This window comes from Oryzias latipes, chromosome 9, assembly GCF_002234675.1.
Source record: "Oryzias latipes chromosome 9, ASM223467v1".
Lineage (NCBI taxonomy): Eukaryota > Metazoa > Chordata > Actinopteri > Beloniformes > Adrianichthyidae > Oryzias > Oryzias latipes.
In genome coordinates this window covers 5,955,293-5,980,870 of record NC_019867.2, presented here as the reverse complement: position 1 = coordinate 5,980,870, position 25,578 = coordinate 5,955,293, and the positions used below count along the sequence as shown (strand labels likewise).

General features: G+C 38.7%; 2 protein-coding genes across 2 annotated transcripts; both read right to left on the bottom strand.

Moving 5' to 3' along the window:
- Positions 1 to 15,292: 15,292 nt before the first annotated feature.
- LOC101175485 (interleukin-12 subunit beta-like) lies at positions 15,293 to 20,461 on the bottom strand. The gene is made up of 8 exons (XM_004072267.4): positions 19,330 to 20,461; positions 19,038 to 19,119; positions 18,701 to 18,949; positions 18,470 to 18,572; positions 18,179 to 18,381; positions 17,907 to 18,055; positions 17,693 to 17,803; positions 15,293 to 16,025 (listed from the first exon to the last, which is right to left on the bottom strand). Exons 1-8 carry the CDS (start codon positions 19,330 to 19,332, stop codon positions 15,873 to 15,875), a joined length of 1,053 nt encoding a protein of 350 aa, XP_004072315.3. The 5' UTR covers positions 19,333 to 20,461; the 3' UTR covers positions 15,293 to 15,872.
- Positions 20,462 to 20,542: 81 nt separating this feature from the next.
- On the bottom strand, positions 20,543 to 25,371 carry LOC101169115 (transcription factor BTF3). Its single transcript, XM_004072158.4, has 6 exons — positions 25,276 to 25,371; positions 24,401 to 24,469; positions 24,209 to 24,322; positions 23,069 to 23,270; positions 22,931 to 22,987; positions 20,543 to 20,800 (listed from the first exon to the last, which is right to left on the bottom strand). Exons 2-6 carry the CDS (start codon positions 24,467 to 24,469, stop codon positions 20,754 to 20,756), a joined length of 489 nt encoding a protein of 162 aa, XP_004072206.1. The 5' UTR covers positions 25,276 to 25,371; the 3' UTR covers positions 20,543 to 20,753.
- Between the last annotated feature and the right edge of the window lie 207 nt (positions 25,372 to 25,578).

Genomic DNA, 25,578 nt, shown 5'->3' with positions numbered 1-25,578 from the left:
TCATCATTTCGTTGCTTGTATCATTGCACACAAACGTGTTGAACACGTTGTCAAACATCCATTTTGGATATAATTTTTATTGTGTTTCCATGACAATGTCCATAAAGTTTTTTAAGGAGAACCTCATCATACACTGATGAAAAGAAGTGAGTGAACTATTAGTTGCAACCAGTGATAAGCCTGTCCTTCACAGTCTCTCACAGCTGAATTACATGGACCCATACTTTACAAGTGTATAATCCAGGAGACAGAATCTTCCTTAGGTGCCTCCATTTATCGACAAAACTGGAACATTTGGAAGGTCCGCCTCATAGAACAGGGGTGAGGATGTTTGGAGGTAGGAACCAAAACCGGGGAGGAGGAAGAAGAGGCCCAGATGCACAGATTACTGGTGACATCAAGGCAACACTTGTAGATCATGTGGTAAATCATGGCCTCACAATGGTTAAAGTATGGTCAAGTGTTGAGATCTACTGTCAGTTCCATTATTCAGACATTTTGTCGGGAGAACAGGTGATCAAACTGTAATTTACAAAGAAATATTAAAGAGTAGAGAATTACAGTACTGTAAAAATGTTGTATGTTTACTTTTTTTCTGCAAGTCAAAGGATTGCAAGACAACCCAGAAGAGATGACTCCACAGCAAGAAGAAAGCATTTGTGCAATGGTGGTTGCAGACAATGCTGTTAGACTGCAAAAAATACAAAGAGCTGTTCTAAAAAATGACAACATCTTTGAAAATATTCAATCAATATCACAGAGTTGTCTTGTTGACACAGAGTTGACAGACTGGCGAACTGTCCAGGCTGGATAGGCTCCAGCAGCCCTGTGACCCCAAAGGGATGAAACAACAGAAGATGAATGAATATCACAGAGTTCTCAGACGGAAGGAAATGTACATGCAACAACTGAACAAAGTACCAATTGAACAGAACAGTGATAGAGTGAAGGAGCTCTGTCACCGATATGTACAGGTAAAACTTGTAGGCATTCTGTAGTGTTGCTTTACTGCAAAACATGTATGTACTGCTATGCACTGGACTTCCATCACATAGCCACACACATTACTATAACTGTGTTTACAGTGCATTTTGTGCAATTATTATTATTATTATTTTGGAGGGGCAAATGCTCTTTTACTGATTTTTTTTTTCCATCTCACAACTTGTATAGTGTATCCTGGATTTGGAGGCTAGGGAACCACTGCACACATAAGGCAGTTGGTGTGGAAGAAATTACATTGGACAGAGAGCCATCACTGATGTCCCAGGCCAACAACGAGGGACTATTACAATCAACACCTGTTGAACTGTTTGGGTGCTCTTTACAGGTACATAATCCCTGATCTTGAAAGGCATGAGCCTGTTGACAACCTGACAACGTTTGTAGCAGTTTGGGATAATGTTCATGAGCTTCCACCACTCTGCTGCAGTCAGGCAGTGATTTGCAGTTTTCCATTAAAAACGTACCCTTTTAAGGCAGCCTTTAGTGCTCTGAAGTCAGTGGCATATTATTTTCTTTCATTTGTTTTTATTGCTATCTGATATGTATTTTACTGCTGACTGTTTTTGTTACGTGTTTTGGTTTTTCTTCTGTCTTCCTGTTATTGTGAAGCACTTTTGGTACCCTGAAGGCGTTGTAAAGTGCTACATAAATAAATAAAGCTTCATTTAGTCATTCATGCTGTGAACAGTTCCAAATAAACAGTGTAAAGTGCTCATTCAGTGTCTTTTTCTTTTTTTAACTGAATTCTATAGTTATCACAATGCCATGCATAGGACATAATGCTGTCTTCCCTTTACATGACATTGGGAGGCACTTCCAAAGTAAACTGTCTCAATAAAAACATGTTCAAATCTTTTCATTTGGTCGTTCAAACCAGCTGGAGTCATAAATGGTCATTTTGACAACACTGATACTTTCATTGATATCAAAACTTGCTTTTGAAGATATAACTATCCCTTTTGATTCAGGGACTTGCTTTTGGAGCATGAACAATGCATTTTGATATAAATGGACTTGCTTTTGTGCCATTGACTTTACAACCTTAAACTCGCTTTTGCACGTTATCTACCATGTTTTCCAGTTTGCAGTACCTATTTTTTAGAAATGCCTTAGCAGTGGGGCAAACTTTAATACTGTTGTGAGAAATGAACTAAAACGACTGAGAAAAATGAAAAGTTCATCTCATGTTGGACAGCTGAGAAGACAGATAGAGGTGAAACATTTCAATCCCTCTAGTGGCTAAAATACGAATTTATTTTACGCACCACTAGATGGATTTCACCGTCACTCTACTCAAATAGCGCTCAGTACATTATTCATTTAATAAAAAAAGAATTTTCAAAGAAGAATTATGGCATAAAGTTAATTCAGTCTGAATTAATTCCATATAAAGTGTACAAGGATATGATTCCATGATCCCTAAACTTGTCTCATTCAACACGTGAAAAAATAAGTTTTTAGTCTTTTGCAAAATGTGCGCTTATTTATTTCTTTATTTATTTTTTGCCACCAGACCGACCCCATTACTAGGCTTATCTAACAATGAATTTAGATCATTATTTTAGTAGAAAAAAAGAAGTCACATCTTCGTCAGCTGATGAAGGTGGGTTCAGGCATAAAACAGGTGCAATAATCTTAATAATCTTGGTTGGTCATCATAAACTGGGTCTAATGCAAGAAAATGGTTTTTAAAATAAAAAAAAATAAAAAAAAATTAAGAAAACAAGTTATTCTTATTTTCCCTGTTTGGAATGGGCGCGTCAATCACGCCAAAAGGACCTTTCATACCAGCCAATAGGAGGTTCCAGTGAACGCACCATCAAATATAAATACTGCACGCGCGCATCCAAGACTGGCCTTCAATGGAGCGCCAGGATGCTCCTGAACGGCACCATCCCTCTATCGGTGAACTTTGAGAGCCCTCAGGACTTCATCATCTTCATCTTCCATATTCTCTTCGCCACAAGCGCAGTGACCCTCGCGAGTTCTGTGGCCTTAGGGATCCTTTCCACGCCGTCCCTGCGAGGCCAGAACCGCTTTGTCTTCATGCTGAACACCAGCATCAGCGACACCCTGACGGGCGTTTCCGTCTTCTACCTCGGGCTCTTCGATGTAAAAGAGGGCTACCCTTCCAGAAACGGGACCTTCTACATCTTGCCTTCTTTTCTGGGTGTGAACGTCCTAACCTTCCTCTTTGCTCAGATTGACCGCTACTTTGCTGTCTGCCACCCCTTCTTTTACAATCGGTACATCACTCGGTCCGTGGTGGTCGTGATTTGCGCTTTCTGCTGGATTTACACCTACTTCATCCTAACGGTGCAGAATTTGGTGCCAATCTCAAAGGCCGCGCAAATAAACGCGTTTGGTGTCATGACTCTGCAAGTCATTGTCCTGGTTAAATTGATCATGACGGTGAAGTTGTACATGATCGCGCGTCACCATCTGGTCAGGGAGGCGCCCAGCGCCGAGAGGGACAACAAGAAAGAGTCGCTGCGCATCATCGTCTTTGTGGTCATTTGTTTCTTGGCTCTGTGGTGTCCATCCTTTGTTAACATCATAGTCAGACAGCTGAGCAGTCACGGTCTCACGTTTAGGAACGAAGCCACCAACCTGTTTGCCATCATGGCGCGCATGAACGCGCTGGTCACCCCGGCTCTGTACGTCTGGGGCAGCCCGGCGCTGCGCAGGGCGGTGTGGAGAACAGTGTGGCGGGGACTCTGCTGCACACGCGCGCCACGATGAGGCTCTGTCACGAGCCTGTGTGTCTTTTTGTTTTAATTATAGTGATTTATTATTTATTCCCAGCATTTGCTTCAGCTGAGATCAAATTTATCAACCCAAATCTTACGTTTAATATTTCATTTTTTCTGAAATTTTCCCCTTATGAAAAAATAAATAAAATTAATTAGTTAGTTGAATTGAACACAACACAATTCGGGTAAACTTTTGGGAGTTTTTAGTGTGATGGAGGGGACAGACTTGTCAGCGAAGGCTCCATAAGGTTATTCATGATGTCATTTACATTTAAATGATTTCTCAATGGATTTTCTCAAACCTGTTTTTCTTTGTTTGTGTGCACCATTAAATTATACAGGATTAAAATTCAATTTCATGCAATATATGACACGAAAGAAGACAGTTTCTTCTTTATTAAAGGTTGCACCGTTAGGGTGACACCAGATAAATTGGCCCATTTTATGGCCAAGTGTAGCTGCTGCCAGCCTATACATTTTCTTTGAACTCATCACCAGCATTTATTTGAATTTAAATGTTAGGTCTGCTAAATGCTCGAAAATGTGGACAGATAAAATTAGCTCGATTAAATTAATTATAAATAAATTAACATATGAGCCATAATAATATCAGGAAACACAAAGGCGGAAAGCGAAAGCTGCATTTTAAGACATAAAATGCGGATTATTTGTGTTGGGGGCGCTGATAGACAAAAAGCTGAGAAGCAAACTCACAGCTGCTGTTAATAATATTAACCGTGAAATTCAGTTTAAATTTTATGACCATTTTTTTCCGTTTAAAGTAAAAAAAGGGGACCTGGACAGACTTTAATAGATACAAATTGCATTTGATTTTTACTAAACACGAGGGACGAAAGAACAAAAAAAGCATTGCAGAAATACTTTTCTATTTTCATCCAGAGCGCAGTTTGCGCTTTGGTCTGAAATGTGTTTACAGCAGACCTGCTTGTAAAATCACGTTTATGTGTTTTCTACTGAAAACTAAACAAACCAAAACTCGTTTTTACGCATCAGAAAATCTAGAGAAACGGAAGAAAAGGGGCAAAAGAAAATCGCCATGGCTTTATTAATAATTTAAAACAAATAAATAACAAAATAACGCACAATTTAACATGTTTTTGTGTGGCATTGTTGTCGTTTTTTTAGTCTTACCAACAGTTCTTTTAAGGATGAGATGAGATGATCATCGTGGGGGGGAAAAGCCTCGACGAAAAAAACTGTTTTGACAAAATCAACTTTTTATTGTCTGAAGTTAATAACACACAGTTCCAAAAGTCTGAAAGATAGTTGTTTTTTAACTTCTAAACGCAGGTTTCAAAGGGAGGTACTGTTTCTGTGTGGCCTGCGATGAACCGGTGAACTGATGAACTGCTGATGTGCGTCGCAGCCTTCAGTTTCTGGGCAGGTCTCAGCATCTCGTGACCCTAAGAACTGAAAAAGCAAATTTGGTTAATGGATGAATAAAAGTAGGATGAAATTAAAAAAGACCAGAACCAATAAAGCGGAACAATTGGATTCAGGATAATGACTAAAGTGGCAAAAAGCTGCTTGACAAATTTGCTCCAAAGTAAGCAATGATCTTCCATACTTAAGTAACTCCGCTTCATCCACCAATTGAGTGACATTAGTGAACAGGAATATTAATTTTAATCGTTTATTTTCCTGTAGAAAGCGAAATGAACCTGCATGAAGGATTTGGTGGATTACAGATTATCATAAAATTATTTTTCTTCTTTCGTTTGTTAAACATTCAGTGTTAAAATAAAACACGAGTTGCTACTGATGGTGGATTTTTGGTGGTGTCCTCAATACATATTTGCAAAATATGTTGTATTTTGTGTTAAATTAAACACTTGAAACCTTTTAGAAGTTTAGAAATCACTTTTCTCATTAAACCTCGGTGCGTTTCATATAATAAATCAGTGTCAGAATGCGTTTAATATTCGAAAATGGGTGTGAAACTCAAACAGAACAAGCATCACCTCCACCCCAAATGGGCGGAGGCAAGACATTAAAAGCCCCCCAGTCTGCTCGGACAGAGGCTGGGAGTCATGTTGCTGTTGTGGAGGAACAGGCTGCTGCTCAGACTGAACGCCCCCGTCCTGATCCTCGCCATGAACCTGACTCTGGTTCCTCTGTGTGTGGACTTCAGCAGCGCAGCAGATTATTTCCTTTTCGCCTTCCACGTGCTGTCGGGGGCAAGTACGGTGCTGGTGGCCGGCTGCGTGGCGTGCAGCATCATGCACACCCGCGCTCTGCTGAAGGAAAACCGCTTCCTGTTCATGTTGAACACAAGCATCAGCGACACCCTGACGGGCTGCGGGATCTTCTACCAGTTTCTCTTCGACGTGCGCGTGGACTTCCCCTCTAAAAACGGCGCGTTTTACATCATCCCCTCCCTCCTTGGGGTCAACATTATGACGTTTTTGTTCGCACAGTTTGACCGCTACCTTGCCGTGTGCCACCCCTTCTTCTACAGCCGTTTCATCAGCACCAGGGTGGTGGTGTGCATCAACGCGTACTGCTGGGTGCACGCGTACGGCCTGTTGATCGTCCAAAATATGGTGCCGGTGCACATAGCCGTGGACATCGCCGTTTACGCACGAATCAGCCTGTTGGTGATCATCTTCACGAAGATCTCCATGACCATCAAGCTGCTGGTGGTAGCCAGGTACCAGGTGATGCGGCAGCCGCCGGGCCCGGACAGGGACAGCAAGAAGGAATCCCTGCTGATCATCGTGGTGGTGGTGATCCTGTTCCTGCTGCTCTGGAGTCCGTCCATGCTCTACACCATCCTGTCCTCGCTGACTGGAAAACACATTTACATGAAAAACGACGCCATCAATCCGTTTAAGATGCTGGCGCGGGGCAACGCCCTGTGCACGCCGAGCCTGTACCTGTGGGCGAGCCCGTCCCTGCGAGCGGCCGTGTGGGGCACGTGGGGCAAAGTCTGCTGCTGTTGCAGCTGCAGGAAAGCGCAGCAAACTCGACAGAAGACAAACATCCACCACATCTAGAAAATTATTCACCATGAAAATATGAAAAAATGTGCGTAAGACATATATGCTTATACTTTAATAAGCTGATATCCTCTTTAAAGGATTTCTCTTTTCCTATAAAAGCATGAGGCAAATAGTTATTGATCATTTTAACTTAAGTTTTAATTTTATAGTTGGTTCATTGATTTAGTTTCTCCATATTAGTTTCAAATGGTAACATCGTAAATCTGCTATGCTTTAAGCTGTGCGTTTTTGGAGTCTCGTATTCCACTTTACGATTCTTTTCACTAAAAGCCATAAGCCTTTTTAACAACTGTCCAGATGGAAATTTGATATACAGCATAGTGGGAACTTGTGAAAGTATTTGGTTTCTTCCAACATTTTATTTAAACGAAACTAAATGAAATTCATACTTGATCACAGCTCGATGAAAGTTAAGATTTCCAATAAACTATGTTTTCATGTCTTTTAAGGTTAAAGGAAAACAAACAAAAGTAAAATATCTCGCAAGGTTTTTTAAGGGCAATCAATGTACACTCAAAAAAAGGAAATTACCAGCCAATTAAGTTAACGAAAAAGTAACTTGTCATTTCAACCAGAAAATTTTATGTTTGTAAATCTTACGTGAATGAATCATGTCGATTGTACATAAAAATAATCCATTTAAAAGTTACTAATTTCAATCATGTTGATCCAACATGATACCATTAAATTGGATGCATTAGTAATCGCAAGGAATTGTGGGATACCATTTTCTTTGTCTATCTGGGCAGATTGGGGTCTAAGTGTGAGTTTTTGTCCATGGGTTTTATTGTCTAGCTGTTTTACTCTGTTTTAACTAGTGATTTAAACTGTTATGTTTATTTTTTTTTGCACCATGAGTTAAAGTTTGGTAGAGGATGATGACCAACCCCCTTGTGTGGCAAACTGTTAATGTTCCAATACTTAACACAGAGTTCGTGGTAATTGAGCTCCTGTCTTGTGATGTGGGACTTTGCTGGGTAATTCGTGTCTTTGATGTGAAAATTAAAAGACCCATTGGTTGTAACTTTGGAACAACGTACCAATTACAGATGAATAAATAAAATTAAAGAAATAAATAGAAATTCAAGTTAAATAAACTTAATTTACTTAGGTGTGACCAATTGAAGTGATTCAATTAAATTGGATCAACTTTTTTCTTTTTAGAGTGAGCAACAATATCAATTTAAAGTTGGGTGCAACTGCTCTATTTAAATTGAATCAACTTAAATTTATTAGTTTGAACCTAAATACATTAAGTTGACCCAACCTAAATACATTAAGTTGAGCCAACCTAAATAAATTAAGTAGGACCAACATGATTCATTTTTGTTCAAGTAACGCAATCTAATCATGTGGAAATCCTTTCCATAATTTTTTTATGTTCATTCAAAGTGAACATTTTTTGAGTGTATAATAATATCAATGAGAAAAATGTTCTGTTATTGTTGTTTACGGGGAGACTGTTAATGAAAACAATTTAGGCCTACTTCAACACTTTTTTCCAGGACAGTTGAGTGTTTTTTCCCTGAAATGTAGGAACAACATTTCTGCTTTTCCCATGTCGTCATCGCGCTGTTTTCAACAAAAGAACGTTACTTTATTAAACACACAAACAGATCAAGTCTACATTGTCTATTTATTGAAAGGGTAAAGTATGTTTTAAATCAGGAAACCTCACTGTGAATCGCAGACGCAGATTCAGCACCACGGCCAGCTCCTTCTGCTGCTTCAGAACCTCTTTTCCCGAGAAGAAGCTCGACCACTGAAGCTAAATCTAAGTATATATCCCATTGTTATTTTCTAATGCCTTAGAAAATAACCAATGACATATTTTCCAAATTAACATGCTGAGTAAAGTAATCTAGGTAGAACCAGTCACGTCACAACCTACACGTGCTGTTAGTGTATAACGTTAAAATAGTAAGTTCAGTCAAAAAGCTTCCATGAACAAAAAGCATTTGGAAGGTTTTTGTTCTTGAGGAGCATTTCTTTGAGCTTCGGGTTTGTTGAGTTTATTTCACATTTAGAATTTTCTGTCCGATTTGTTGATGTTTAATTTCAGCCCGACGATGTCATTGAAGCTAAAACTCTTCATTTAACTCAAATTCTCTAAGTAAATTCATGTAATGCAAACCACATGTGCGGACTTTACTGTTTTCTTTTCTTAAAATTTGTCAAAATGTACTTGACAAAATATCTGCCTTCTGTCCCTTTTCCTAAATGTCTCCATTTAAAAGCCTTGGAAGAGTATAAATAGATGTTCCCCCGCATTATATTTATCATTATTTTTTCTTTCTTTTTTTTGTTGGGGGGGGTGGTGGTCCCCTTCTGTACATCACTTTCACGTCCTTATATATTTGTCAGGACATATCTCAAAGGATTTTTTCATTTAAAAATCCCAAATTTGAAAAAAAACCTTAAGAAAACTTGGACATTTCATGACATTTCATGACAACGACCTTGTTTTGCATTATAAGAATATTATTGTCCATCATAATGAGCACCCCTGCTCTAAAATATGACCTCATGTGGAGTCCATCTCCTGGGGCGTGAAATCTGCATAAATATTAACCAGCAGGAGAGCCTTTAGTGATGCTTCAGTCCAACTCATCCGAGTTCTGGAGGGAGGGGGTGCCCTTCTCGGTGAGCTTTGAAACTCCGGAAGATTTTCTCATTTTTATCTTCCAGATTTTATTTGCAACAGCCACCGTTCTGCTGGCCGGAACTGTTGTTATCAGCATCTCCGCCACCAAAGAGCTCCTCGCTCAGAACAGGTTCATCTTCATGCTCAACACCAGCATTTGCGACACACTCGTTGGCTTTTCTGTCTTCTATCTGGGCCTGTTCGATGTTCAGGAGGGATATCCGTCCAGAAATGGAACATTTAACGTGCTGAATTCGCTTTTAGGGATCAATATTTTGACTTTTATATTTGCGCAATTCGATCGTTATTTTGCTGTGTGCCATCCGTTTATCTACAGCCGCTTCGCGACCAAACCTGTGGTGATCGGATGCAATGTTTATTGCTGGATTCACAACATAGGTCACTTACTGGTCAGAAATTTGTTGCCAGTTTCCAAATCTTTCCAGATGTACGTCATCAGCATAATCATCTTTCAACTCATGGTGCTCACCAAAGTCATCATGACCATCAAACTCTACGTAGTTGCAAGGTATCAGCTGGAGAGAGAACCCCCCAGCGCAGAGAAGGAAAGCAAGATGGAGTCGCTGAGGGTAATCATTTTTGTCGTCATCAGTTTCTTGGTCTTATGGTGTCCATCTTTTGTGAACATCATCATCAGATTTGTGACCGGGGGAGGGTTGACGTTTCGGAACGAGGCCACCAATCCTTTTGCAAACCTGGCGCGCTTTAGCTCACTGTCAACGCCGTCTGTGTACATGTGGGTGAGTCCGGTTCTGAGAAAGGCCTCGGTGAGGACGGTGTGGGGTCGAGTATGCCCCAAGTGCAAGAGAAGGTAAAGACTCAGGAAGGCCAGACATCTGATTTATTTGTTTAACAGCTGATTTATGTTGTTGCTTATGAAACCTCTTTTCCTTATCCACAGAGTTGGCCCCTGTCAGAAAAAGAGCTCAGCTAAGAATTTACATTAATTTAAAGCTGTTTATGCATCCACCTCTGGCTGCGTCTTCCTTAGAAGACGAGTTTGCGCATTTGTGTCTAATTATTTACAGGTTTTTTCCTGCGCCTTTTCACATAATAAATTCTAATAATAATGTCTAAAAGTAGCCACAAAAAGCCCAAACAACTGAGAACATCTTGCATTGTATATTTAGCTTTGTACCATCTTTAAATCTTGTGCAACAGTTTTGCGTAATGACGGCTCTTCTGATGGATTTCAAAGAGATGTTTGTCGGGGATGTCTTTCTGATTTTTGCAGCTTCACATGACGCATTATCTTTCAATAAAAAAAGTAACACGATATTTCCCCTTTTCTTGTTTCCTGTCTGCGCAAAGCTCTGACTCAACAGTTCAACTGAGTTTTCAGTTAAACGTCAGCAGTTTCTTCCCATTTTTTTAATGCTGAAGCAACAAATAAACTAGTTTCTATCTTTTCACGTCACAAGATGAATAATTCATGGATCGGTTTCTTTAGCAAAATTGCGTTTTGATGACGTTGCTGTGCCGATTTTGGTTTTGAATGATTTTTATGGAAATAGAAATAGACAGTCTCTCCCTTTTTGAGCATGCGCTAAATCAAGAGACGCACTACTCTTTACTTGATAACAAAATCCATTCAAAAGATTGTTTGCAGTAGGACAATATGTGTTAAAAATGTACTTTATTTGCAGGGTGCACATGCACCGTGAAGGAGTTTTTTTTTAAGATAAATAATTATCTTAAAATGAAACTGAATTGTTTAAAAAAATGAGGTCAACTGTTTTACTCTTTTAAGGAGATAACTTCACTTTTATTTTATGTTAAAACAGTTGTTGCAAAGACATTTTAAATGTTGTTCTTGCTAAATTTCTAGCAAATATTTTTATTCCAAATAAATTAAAATACTTCTGAAATAACACAATTCTAATTAATCTGCAAATTAGACATAAGCTTATCTTTTCATAAAAAGGAGTTTGATCTATTTTCGTCTGTTTTTTTTTTTACTTTAAAAGGGCAAGAACAAAATATGCAATTTTTAAGTGCAGAGAAAAGTAGAAAAACAAAACAAAATGCTTTTTTGAGCTGAAATTGTTCCTGTCAGCGGAGGAAAAACATGGGCACAAGAAACTAACACAAAGCCAAATAAAAAAGAGATCTAAAATTTAAAAAAAAACACAACTTTTGTGGTAAATGAATATTCACTCTCAAACTGCAAACCTACTGTGAACAGTTATGAGTTACTGCAAGTTTTGTTCCAAATATAATCTGATTTGCATTTTGTGAACATATAGACCATTGATGCATTTGTTTGCCTACTGCAAGACATTTTCCTAAAATCAGCTGAGTTTATTTTTAGGTAATGGTGGACAGGCACCTATTGAAGATTTATCTGCTGGTTGATGAACCCTTGTGGCTGCCATAAAAACAGTCATCAGGGTGGAAACATGAACAGAAACTAAAAGTCATACTCAAGATTGTTTCTGAGGAAAACAACATAAAAAGGAAAGGATGATGCTATCGGGGTAATGTCCAAAAAGAACCACTGAAGCCAAATTCTGCTGAAAGGACATTGACACACCAGCAGGGGGACAGTTTGTTTGAGAGAAAAGGAGGAAACTTTTCTTTACATCAGAAAAAAACATCATAACCAGAGCTTGACAGTTCTGTTTCTGACACCTGAAGACTCTCCTTCCTCAGATAGTTTCACAGGAAATTCATACTTTGACCATGTGCAGAAAGACTGAAAGTCTGGCCGCTGAGTGGTTTTGGTCACAAGTAACTTGATGACTCACAACCGTGATCAAAAAAAGGATCAGAGAATAGAACTAAATTTTAAATGCCATCTATTTCCCACATAAGAACATTTATCTCTGTAATAAATAAGTCACATTAAAGGCGACTGACCAGTAGAAGCTGTCTTAGTGGAGAACAAGTGGTTATTTGTGGTCATAAAGATGTACTCTGGTTTTTTTCGATGAAAAAATTGGCTGAGGAATCCTTAACCTCTATGAGTGATCAGGTATCATCAGCTGACCAATGACAGAATAATTTAGAAATAAATTATGGCTTGTTTTCTCACAGTTCTGAGTAAAAAAACTTTTTTTTGGTGGGTATAATGTGCAGAAAGAATAACACAAAGATGTGGAAATATATATATATATATATATATATATATATAAATGTTGGATTTGGACAAATATTTACTGCTAAGATCAAGAGCTGAAAAAGCCATGAGCCATAAAGGTCATTTGAGGACGCTGTTTTAGACATTTAAACCCCCAAAACAGACTTTTTCTTTAAAATGTAAAGCAAACGAATGTGAGGATTACTGGGTAAATATGGAACCTGAAATTTATCATGGACAGTCCTTTTCAGTATCATCATCCTCTGCATGAGACCATAAATGCAGCCAGCAACTGTAAAACCTCACTGCAGGAAGAAGAACGTTTGCATTTCTTTCTTCCTGTCAGCTCTTCAACGCCTGGGGAATAATTACTGATAATTTAAAGTTTATTTTTAGTGGTACTGTCTATCTTCTGTTTTTAATAGAGATATAGTTGTTGTTCACCTTTGGGCACATCCCTTTAAGGGTCCTTACAGCAAATCAGCTTTCACTGATTCACACAGGTGGAATGGCCTTCCTGACACAACCCTGCACTTTACCCAGGCTATAGTAACAAGGTAATTTCCCCTTTATGGGATCAATAAAGTTTTATTCTAAATTCTAACAAATACTACTTGAAACAAATATGACATTTGTATCATATTCTCTCTCTCTCTCTCTCTCTCTCTCTCTCTCTCTCTCTCTCTCTCTCTCTCTCTCTCTCTCTCTCTCTCTCTCTCTCTCTCTCTCTCTCTCTCTCTCTCTATACACTTTTATTTTGTTTAATTGATGAACACCTGCACTTTGTGATACAAGACATATCCACAGAATTGGATGCTCTGACTGTTTCTGTTAAGTCCATCTGTGTTCTGTTGTTTTGTTACATAAAAGCAATAAAAGTTGTAAAAATAGATTAGGAAAAAAAAAGGGCTCTGGTAAAGTGTGAAATTTTGCCTGCTTGGATGCAAAGGTCACATTTTGTTCAGTCTCAACATGTGAGACCAACAACAACAAAACAACACTGTCTCCTATTTAGGTGAGGACATTTTGATTGGAAGGATTTCAAAGAAGAATGAACACATTTATGGTGAAAGACTAAAACAGTGAGGCGATCATGCTATGGTAGTGAAACATGGTACTGAAGAATATATAACAATATATAACACATACAACTTGAAGAATATATAACCCATAGAATCTGGTTCAGAATCAATTTCAGCAGATCATGCATGCCATACATGTGAGAGGCCCCCACTGCAGTCTTAGAGGAGCACACATATGGTAGGATATGTTGAGGAAGTGTGTACCAGGGAACCAATGGTGTGGGGAAGGCTCTCTGTAGGTTGTGTTTTGTATTCTCTCTCTGTGCAGATGCTCACGTGACAGCTAATGGCCCTGGGAGCTGTGTAACGACAGACCACTGACCATCGGATTCTTCACCGTCCTCTATGCATTTACATATTCATCCAGAGATTGTATAAATCCCGGGAAGGGAGAGAAAACAGCGCTCTTTCTTTGTGATCCTGATGTGAGCCCTGTTTTAGTAAAAGGCATTGAGGGAAATTGATTGAGCCCGGACATCTGTATTAGAAATATTGTTAGGGTAATAAACATTTGGCTTGAATTGGAAACCCCCGTCTGTGCGCTTTCATTCCAACAGAATCTCCACGCTTCAGTACAAAGAAAAATAAACCAGAAGATTTTATTTTCCAGGAAACAAAAGGAGCCCCCGCCTGCCTTCCAAGCAACAGCATGAAAGCCTTCAATTCTTCAACTTTCTTGTATCTGATGACTTTTTAAACCAATTAATCATTTACTGCGAGACATGGCTCCTCTACTGTAGCCAAGCTTGGTGTCGATGATAAGTTGAAATAGGTAAAAAAAATGAATCAATAAATAGTTAGTCATTAGAAACGTCTGTGGCTGATTTCTCTGTTGTAGTCTATTCCTGTTGCCTTGGCAGAGCGAGAGCATTCCAAAGTTAGCCGATGCTCTTGTTCCTGCCGTTACAAACTCTCTTAAAGGAAGCGTAAATGTTTGGGGACAAGAAGAAACAGAAATAAGATCTATATTTGGCCCACACTTCTGTCTACTCCCGATCAACAGAAGATCAATCCTGGTAATGGGCATTTGACAGTTACATGCACCACCATCAGCATCACATTTACTTTTTTTTTTTCAAATTGTTCTGGTTTATTTTTATTCATTCATTCATTCCTTCATCATTCATTTTCTTCCGTTTATCCCTTTTGGGGTCACGGGGCTGCTGGAGCCTATCCCGGCCACTTATGGGCGAAGGCAGGGGACACCCTGGACAGGTCGCCAGTCTGTCGCAGGGTTTTATTTTTAATGATCTCTAAAGATTCTCTCTCTGGACAATAAAAAGAACCCAAAAAGTGTTGTACTAAGGTTCAAGGTTTTCAATAAAGATGGTTTAAATGCACACAATCCACTATGGTCTGACATAAATAAGGAATGACATAATGTCAAACCATAATAAGATAAAAATGACTTTTTGCTTATTTTCTCTACACTTTGACCTTAAAAATAGAAGTATCAAGACATTTGGAATAACAAAAAAATGTGGCACTTTTAGCTTCTATTTAAAGTTTTGCAGGAAACTGTTTTCTTTCTTTATCAGGGGTTGTACTGAAAGTTCTGTATTAAAAAGAGGATATTAAATTTTGTATTAGTCACCATACTCCACGTTTTTGTCGTTAATTTAACAACATTAAAAGCAAAAATCGTATTTTGTTTCTAATTGCTAAAAGCGTTTCCTCATATTAAATGTTAGATGAACACTAAACACAACCACTGTCAAATTGAACATGAGTTGAAAATAAGTTTTGGAGAAGATTCCTTTTCAGACTTTATTTAGAACTTCTTATTTATAATTTAGCATCAGTCTTACATAAACTCGTCTCCACAGCAGCTGTTTATCCTCCAAAACCCTAATAACCGGTTTATTTCCTTGTTTTGCTTGTATCAAAACTGACATTTTCACCAAAAATAAACCCATTAACAGATGCTTTTTATATAAAAAAAGAAACAAATAAAAAGAGAGTGATCACAGCACAAAGACAATAAAAGCAATACGGTTACAACAAACTCTTTACAAAATTGTGAATAATTTAAACTTTATCACAAAGTTCTGTCTGTAAATTAGTTCAAAAGTGAACAGAAAAAATGAACACTTGAATTGGATTTCGCTTCGAAGGATCTAAAACTTTTGATCTTCAGAAGAAATACTTCTTAAGGCTTTTTTTCTTTTTAAAATTTTCCCTTCCTTTTATGGACTGTCCACCTTTAGTCCATCCCCACATATAGTGGAAAAGAACATATATGTTGCTTTAGTTTCCGTCGTACGATCAGTGCTCGTTTTGTTTAAATAATCCCTTTTTCTTTTTTTTATGCTTCCTCCGTTTCGTCTTCAGGCGGTCCGAGGACCCAGGTGTGGAGTCCTGAAGGTCACCTTGGTGTCTCTTTTTGCACCGGTGACGGTTCTTTTTCCCTTTTCTAACCTGCAATGAGTTGAAACACACATTAGATGATGAGAATAAAAATTGCAAAAGAACAAAATGTCCCTTTTGCTTTGGATAAGAACATGGAAATGGACTCATGTACTGGGAGTGGAGTTTCCAGCTGTAACATTTCCTGTTTTGGGGGGGCACAGTCTGATTTTCCTGATTTAAAAAAAAAAAAAAGGTTCCTGCCTGGTATCTTTCCCAGGTAAGTTGACTATTCTTTCAATTTTTTTAAAATCAGGAAATTGAAACCTGATTTTAATCAAATGTAGATTTTAAAAAGTTCTGAGTATAGAGAGTGGTAAATGGTTCAAATCTTCTATTGTGTTTCACTTTTAAAAAAAACTGTATGATCTTTGAAATAGAACATAACATGAAGTATCTTGTTTGGTAAAGGATAAAACCAATTGTATGTCATGTTGAGATATCAGTTTCTTACTGACAGTTAATGTAGTTGGTTCTTGGGGACGTTTCCCATTTGATCCAAAATCCTCATTAAGTTCTGACCTTTCGATACTGTTTCACACCTGTGAGTCTAAGACCATGACTTTATCTCAGATAGGAGAGTCAATTCTGCTTTGTAGAAGTTCAACAGGTTAAAACGGAGGGGAACTCTTCAGAACAATGCTCAGCATGAAAGAGCAGATCTCTCAGGTTAACCATCCGCCTCTAAAGGAACGGAGTCAAAGGAAAACCACTTGTCCCAATGTCAAATCCCAAATCTTCTATGCAGCCGACTTTCCTTTCTGGGGAGTTTCATGATAAAATAATGAAACGTAACCCTCAAAATTAACCATTAACCCTCAAATTTTAGGATTTCCATGAGCTGGATGCTAAAAATCTGTACCAGGACAGTGATAAGTCGCAATTTTCTGCTTAAGCTCAAGAATGAATTGGTGAAAAAGTAAAGTTCTTTGTTCTTGACCTGACTAATATTAGACATTTTTGTTCGCTCGTATATCCAACCTGTTAGTGATGTTAAATAATTAAAGTATGAGGACACAGATAAAAAATCTGCTCGCCTAATGAGCTACCGGTAATGATTGTGTTTTCATGGGGTATCTCAAGGGAACTTCTGTCCTTTGAGTCACCGACTTTAAACGTAACACGAACAGAGCACAAATGAAGAAGGAACATTTATCAGGAAGGAAGCACAAAGCTCTTTTAATAGCCATTGTTTTGTACTGTGTCAAACCACAAACATACACAGAAATACTGACACTCACAGAGAGGGCGGGGGTGTAAAATGAAGAAACCTTGAGTGAGAACTTCTCTGTGTTCAAGAACCAGGCTGAACTTCTAGTGCACAGCGATTTGTAGATCATAACTTATTCATGTTCTTTAAATCTACACATAATAGGGACATTGGAAAGAAAAACTAAATGTGAAATCATGAAATCATAAGGGATGTTTGTTTGTGGAACCCTATTAGCAAAATGAATGAACTGTGATAAAAAGAATGAGGAAGAAAAAAAAGCAACGATTTCACGATCACTTCCTCTTTAAAACTAAATAAATAAATAAATAAATAGACAAACAAACAAATAAATAAATAAATAGATGGATATGAAATAAAATTGGGCCATTTTTTGAGGATAAACCCTTAAGAACAGATTCAAAAGAAAATGTAGAGGAATCCAAATTAAATAATATCAGTGGTTTACATTTTGCCATGCAGTCCACTGACTCCAGGCTGAGAGCACCAGCGAGTCCCTGGAGCGAACCCTCAGCCGGTTGATCTTCCTTGGTATCAGAGTGGAGAAAGAGTTCTCAATCTACAACCAAAAAAAACAACAAAACAAATCAGTTAGGAAACAGGATTTTGAGGTTTTTTTTAAAATAATTCCAGAGTTTGTTTCAGTGTGAGGCTGGTAATACCGTGCCATCATCTTTTAGCTCGTATTGGATCTCGTACTCCAGACTGAAGAAGCTGTGAGGCGTGGACCAGCTGGGAGGAGGGTCAACGCTCACGTTTAGCTGCTCGCCGACCTCCTCACACCTCACTATCTCAGGACTGTCAGGCTGAACTGTAAAGACAAAAAACAATCATATCTTTTTAAATATAATTGCGCCAATGATGAGAAAACAGCAGATTTCATATAGTTTTCATATAGTGACACTGACGAATGCCTCTAATGTGCTCCTCTTACTGATGTCTCTGAGGTAAAACGTCTTGGTTCTGCGGAGGATGTAATACATGTTGATGGCCTCTGCAGTCAGTTCTAGCATGGTGCTTTCCTCAGCATAAGGTGACAGGGAATGAGGCAGAACAAACTGGAGTTCCCCATCATGGCTGCTGCTGCTGCTGCTGCTGCTGCTGCTTTCCCACTGACACGATTGCTGACCTTCACTGCTGGAGAAGGAAGCCGAAACAAGAGTCACTGATGAGCAAAGCTGCCGTATGTCCTCTGGTTCCCACAATAAGCTATTTGTGACCTCACCAGTCTTGTCCAAGTCCGAGGCGGACTGCTGTAAATCTACTGTCCTTCAAGCTGCATGTGAAATTACAATCATAGGACTTTGCTCGACAACTTAGCAAAGAATCTATTGGAAAACAGAGAATAAGAGAACAACATTTTTTTAAATACTCCAGAAAGCACATTTGTACATTAATTCTGCCTAAATCTAAGCACTTAGCACATTTTACAACAGAGTTAAAAAGGAAATCTCACCTAAATCCCCTTCTTCCTCGAGCTCCTGGAACAGATAAGTAGATGAGAGCATTTTGCCCCCACTCCAGCAGCTGTATTTCCCCAACATGGGGGCATCGACTTCAGACACTTTGAGGTTTGGCCCCTCCATCCGGACGTAGCTGTCAAACTCCACTTCTTCTCCGTCTAACGTCCACGAATCAACTTTCTCCGCCTGTGTGTTGCAGGTCAGCGTGACTGGCCGAGGATCGTTCTTCTTCACCACCACAACTGCACAGGCATTGAGTAACGACACATATAGATCAGAACACTACAAAAGTGCTAAAAGAGCACAAAAAAAAAAAGATCTGAAAATTACAGTTTTCAGGAAAGACTTCATGTCCATGTGCTCCCCCAAAGGTGAATAGGAGAAGCCCAAATGTCCAGACTGATAAAATCTTCTGAGGATGGAGAAACGATAAAAAAAATTAAAATAATAAAAAATACAGGTATGATTTATGGGGGGGGGGGAATTACTTTTTTTGGCATATTAGCGGAAAATAAATATTAATCTAAGGAAACTTTGCTTCTAAATAAGTTATAATAAATCTATACAACACCAAAAACTAGAAAAATGCCATTCAAAAGAGCCAATATAAGTGATTTCTTACCATTTGGATGAGTTACTCTGAAAAGATCACTGCAAGGCAAAGAGCAGAAGTTGGGTTGGAGTAGCTGTGATGACTCTGGCTGTCCACTCAGCCCAACTTTATATTGTTGCTAAAAAGCTCCACGTCATCAACACCATCACCCCACGATACCACCTTTGGAGGCGAGAAAGAAACTGCCCTTAAGCGTGTGTGCTCCGAGCGAGGCCACTAAAGCAATGGTATTTCCTCTATTCTAATTTGCCAGTCAAATTTTGCGATCAGATAAGCTGTTACTTTCTAATGAAGCTCTGTGAGATGCAGAGAAGAAGTGTGGGTGTTCTGTGAGGCGGGGGCTTGCCCTCAGCCTTTGAGGCAAAATTCTGCGGGGGATATTGGCAAACAAGGAATCAGACGCCCACACATAAACAGACAAACATGCCATCCCGTTCCTGCCTCATTTGGGTGGCAATTCCCAGATCCTAAAGATCCAGGTTATATGCTGTTGGGAAAAGCCTGAACAGTGAAAATGAACATAATTCCTTTAAAAAACAAAAGTAAATTTTACGGTTAGTAGAAGTTCTGGAGGGAAAAAATATTTTTCCCCCCAGAACTTCTTAATTTTCATCTTGATCCCACGCAATAAGAAATAATCCAGCACAATCTTTGACTGAGACTCAAAACGCTCTGAAACTGGATTTTCCCTTCTGTGCGATGAATTGGACGCCTGAAACTATGAAAGTTCAAGAGCAAGGCCATATGGGTGAGGAAAAGGGGGCGAGGGGGGAGGCTGCTCTTCAACGTTAGGAAAATAAAGTGACAACACTTGAAGGGAACATATTAAGGACACGCGTGTTTCTACTCACCCTTGCTTGTAGTTCGTGTTGCCATCATGTGTTTAAGAAGCTTCTTATTACTTTCACGTCCAGTCAAAGAAAGGTGCGTTAATAGTGTATGTACGTGCAAAGTCAACAGTGCAGATACCTACCGTGTTGAGTTACTTCTTAGGTCATTTTAGCACGAATAGTTTGCTTCAAGTTTCACTTCCTCATAACTCTGAATGGTAAAACCCTTTTCTTGTTTGCTAGAGGTACAGAAATCATGTCCCCTGTTTGGAAAAGTACTGTTTATTTGGCAAAATTTATATTATATTATGTTATATTATATTTCAGGACTGGAAGCAAAACCAAAACTAAAGAGTTTCAGGAGCCGTGACAAGAAACTGGAAAGAAACGAATAATATTCAAATGTTTTATTTCATAAAATAAACTATTACACATTATTACAGGGGGAAAAAAACAACAACAGTTAAGACAAAATTGTAGTTATTATAAAATGGGTGAATATTTATGTCAACTGTGAAAACTGTAGTTGAAAAAGCAGATTTGAGAAGCAAAATACTGTTCTGTTCCAAAGCAGAGAAGCTCTAAAACATGTCCTGGTGTTGGTTAATTCGCTTCGTTCTTTGAGGCTTCGTCAAAGTTTTCAACCAGATCTGAAAAAGGAGCAGAGAGAAAGCAGTGACACCAAATAAAGGCTACAGAGGAATGTACAAATACCATATACACATTTATAAAGGCATAAGAGCTAAAATGACATTTGTTTTTCAGCAATCTGGTTCAGAGTTTTATGACTGAATGTTTTATTATATCAGTAAATACAATTTTCACTTTGGTGTGGAAATAAAAACGATAGCATACAAAGGTTTGATTGTGTTAACCCTTTAGCTGCCTGTTTAGTCGACATTTTGAAAACTTCTTATTTTTTAAAAACATTGTGTTTAATACTCACCTAAGTCAATAAAATATAGAAAAATGTGTTTTTTCCCATTAATTTTATTGTTATTGGTGTGGCTTTTAAAGTGTTGATTTAAAAATATACAACATACAAAATGAAAAAAATATGCATCCGAAACCTGAAGCATCCCCAACTAATATATGTTTTATTAAAAAATGTCAAATGAAAAAATATGCAAGAGCTGACGAAACCAAATCAGATGCTGGGGGAGTAAAATAGAATTTACCAGCATTTCTAGGAGGGAATAGATGGATCTGCAAACAGGAACCAAATAACGGCTCCAGACTTCGTTCTTTATTTTAACTCTACATTTTTATATATTTTTATCACATTAAGCCTTAAAAGACATAGATGTTCATGTCACCTTGCATATAAACAATCCAAAAGTTCAAAAGCAGATTAAAAGCGACAGCTTCACCCAAAAAGGCTTCAACACATAAAACTCACTATGTAAAGTACAAAAGATGTTAAGAAATACATTTCTAACAATGAACAGGAACATTTTCTCATTTTAAAGTAGAAATACATTTGATCCGTGTCTGGAATAAATGTTTACTTACTGCCACACTGCTTTCCCTGTTAATTACCTTTCAGTGATTTGTTTTTGTGCTGAACACTGAAGGACTGAGGGTGAATTCAGACCGGAAAAGTCCTTTGTTCCGGATCGAGTACCCAACCTTCTACTTGGTCTGGATTCAGACTGGCATCAAGCGGACCATTCTGTTCCAGGCCAAAGCTTGTAAACAAAATCATGTGACTAGAGATCTCTTTAGTCAATGGCAAGGCGGGTCAACACAACTAGAAAGACAAACGTGCTACGCTTTACAATTCTTATCGGGACAGTTAACTTATTAAAACTTTATATGTCGATTACCAGCGTTGGGAACAACACTTTACTAGTTCCGTTGGTACAGTGGAGGCCTGCTGCAAGGCAGTTACTGGTCAGGAGACGTGCTTTAACTCAGAGGACGACAGAAACTGCAGCGATGAGGAGACGTCAGGTATGAAGGTACCATTAAGTGTTTATGGGATATAGATAGTTGGAAAAAACAGTGAGAAGTAGTGTGTTATACGTTAAAAGTTTTAATGAGCCTAAATTAATCCAACCACATCTCAATGAGTTGCTGAAAATTATTTTAAGAGAATTCTGTAAAGGAAACTACAAGGCAGCTTTCAGGATGATGTCACAGCAGCGCCCGTCAGCCGCGTGCCGCGTAACGAGACAGAAAAGCATGTGAGGAGTGGTTTCAGCTTTGTTAAAATAAACGTTTTTAACAAATAAACAGGTGGACCCTTTTTTTCCGTTTGATAACACGACATCCGTTGCTTTACAGTTGTCCGCGGATCATCTGTTGCTACATTCCTACTATGTTTATGTCAGCTACGGTGGCCATTTAGGTTCAGTTGTTCCGCTCGGAGGACGGACTGTATACGGACTGAAGAACCAAAGCTCAGTCCGAATGGAAACGAACCGAGATCACCTCCAAAGATGGGTCCGAGAGCGGTTCCTGGTCCCAGTTTGTGACATTCAGTCTGGGACCAGGAACCGCTTGGGTGTATTTAGACTGAAATTTGTATTAGGAGAATCGAACTCTGGTTCACTTTAACCGAACCGAATGTGTCCAGCCTGAATACACCCTAAAAGATGCTTGCATTGTATGGCATCATCTGCATTTTTAAACTAGTGAGAGACCTGACCACTTTCCTTTCTACATAAACTGAAAGCTCCAAATTAATGAGTGAATAGTGCTTTTGTTTTTATTTAGGACAACAAAACAAAGAGCTTTTGCTGACGTGTTTTGAAAAGGGGAAGAGAAGAGGGGCTTACCTGGAACTTCATCCTCCTCCTCTTCGGCGTCAACGATGGGGACTTTGTGCTCTCCCACTGCGCGGAGCAACGGGGAAAATTACAAAAATGCTACACAACTGTTGCGAACAAAGCTGACTAATGTGTTGTGGTAGGTACCTGTTTTGGGCAGGTGCTCTGCCAGTCTCCTGAGGCTGGTAAGACTGTCGGCGCCTAACTGACTGAGGATCCCAGGGAGCATTTCTGTTAGCTGTTTGTTCTCAGCATGTCCTGTGACGGCGAAGGTGTTGGCGGCCAGGGAGGCCTGGACTTTTGGGTTGTTAAAGTGGATCACCGTCCCCTGGTTTGTAAACATGCTCACCTGTAGCAACACAAGTGGTTTTAAAGCTTCAACCGATTTAAAAATTTGAACCTATTCATACTTCTCATCTGTTCCAAAGTTTCACAAAAGTTGTAAACCGGTTTTCAATTACATTAGAAACCAAATTATGTTTTTTTTAAATAAATAAATACATATCAGTAACTGACAAACAACACACAATCTTCCCTGAACTACTTTCCTCTGTTAACCTTGGTTGTATGGTTTTTCTGTGATGGACAACATGTGATTTATAATTCAAAGAAAAACTATAAGTTTACAGATCCATAACAATCAAAATTGAGTTTTTTACATGTTCTTGTGGCATTTTTCTGATGATAGAGGACATGTATGAAGAAAATCATGCTTACACTTTCATTTCTGAGTATATCTTTATTTAAATTGTTGTAAATCAGGAGCAGACAAAAGAAATGCCATTAGAAAAAGCTGGTGGCTGTGACGTAGGTCCTACAGGCGGCAGGCATTGACTGCGTAAAATAGAACTGGACGAATCGCGTGTGACGTCACCCATAAAAAAAATGCTTTGCTTCTGGTTCCAGCCAAATTAAGTCAATTCAGTCGCCATTCTTCCCTGATTTGTCTGTCGCCATGTTGGAACCAGACGTCCTCAGTACGCCAGGATTGGAATCTGGGTCAAAACTATACGGCTGGATGGCGGCGATATTGCTCGCCGCTCACTGCTAATGTTATGTTGGAGCTGTGAGGGGCAGCGTGTAAACAGAAGGGTGACCGGATGTGGGGGCAGGATGGCTTCGTCTCAACGAAGGCAAATAACAAACAAATTACTTTCTAATTACTGCAGCTCTGCAGAAACTATGTCTTAGAAAATGACACCAATACATGAAAAGATGATCGGGTCTTTAAATCCCTGCCACAACATGTTCTACTATAAGTAAAGTTTAATAACTAGTTACAAATACCTCCTCAATTCCAGAAATGTTGTTTACTCCTAGTTTCTTTAGGGAAAAGTGTAGTTTTTTGTCATCTGCTGTAGCTGTTCTGTGCACAACCTTCCTCTTTCTCCGAGCCGACCCCTATGGAGCACAAACATTTTCTTTAGGTGCCTCAGTTTTTTTAAATTAAAATGTCCCGTCAGCACGCATTCAGCTCACCTTCCCATCTATGCGGACCTGGGCCTGCAGTTTCACCAGCTTCTCCTGATTCATAATTGACTCTTTCATCTATAAGACAATAAAATCCCATTTCACAGATTTTTTTGTTTTTACATTTTTTATAGGAACACAAAAAAATATACACTGTTATTGGACAATTAAAATTCAAATACAAAAAAAATGTGCTTTTTATTTATTTAAAAGCTTTTAACAGCAACTTGTATGTTTTAATTTAAACAGTTTCATGGGAAGGACAAATGATTCATGATTCAAACTGTCTGCAGCAAATGAAAGTCCCTAAAATCTCCCCTCAGTTTTCCCTTTTGAGCACAATTCTATTCATAAATTGCATCGTCTGCACTCAATATGTAGTTCTGACACATTCCTCTACTCTGGAGGACTCTTTCTACGAATATCCTTTCCACAATTGACTGTTGCTGGAATTCAGAGAAGACAGACAGTCTTTTTCGGACGGAACTCAGTTTTTATTTATAGGCGTTTGAAAGTTTGTCTTCTAGCCTGATCATCAACTGTGTCACATTTAGAGTAGCACAGTTGATCTAGAAAGATCCGATTTATTACGATAAACCAAGATTTTGTGACATTCAGTGTCACCCAAAATCAGAACAATCCACAGCACATGGTACGATGACGCAACGCTATTGTTTATTTGAATGAAACTCCTGACAAGTCTACTGCGGGCTAGCAAAAGAAAAAAAAGCTACAAACACCGCGGCCTTAATGATCTTCAATTAGACGTAAGCATTTAGCTAAAAATATACTCTTTCATATTTTTGTGACTATGAATCAATTCTTATTGCATAATTTAAAGTTGCATTAAGAAGTGTGTAAAATGCTGTCAGACTAAAACAAACCTGGCGCTGGGGTGAACACGCGGTGCGAACGACCGTAAAGCAGCGGAGACGCCGGAAATGACGTCAACGAGTCGCCCCAGAAAACACTGCTTTCCTTACCACTGATTTGTGCAATTTTTCAATTCCAGTTTTGTTTTTTAATTGTTTACCATAAAAAACGTTTTTGTCAACGTTTTTATCTTTAATCATAATTGTATACTATTTCTAAGAGTAAACAATTTTGAGAATAAACCAAACTAAGTTGTTGACTGAGAAATAATTTGGGAATTTAAGCCAGTGATATGTATTAATATTAATAATTAT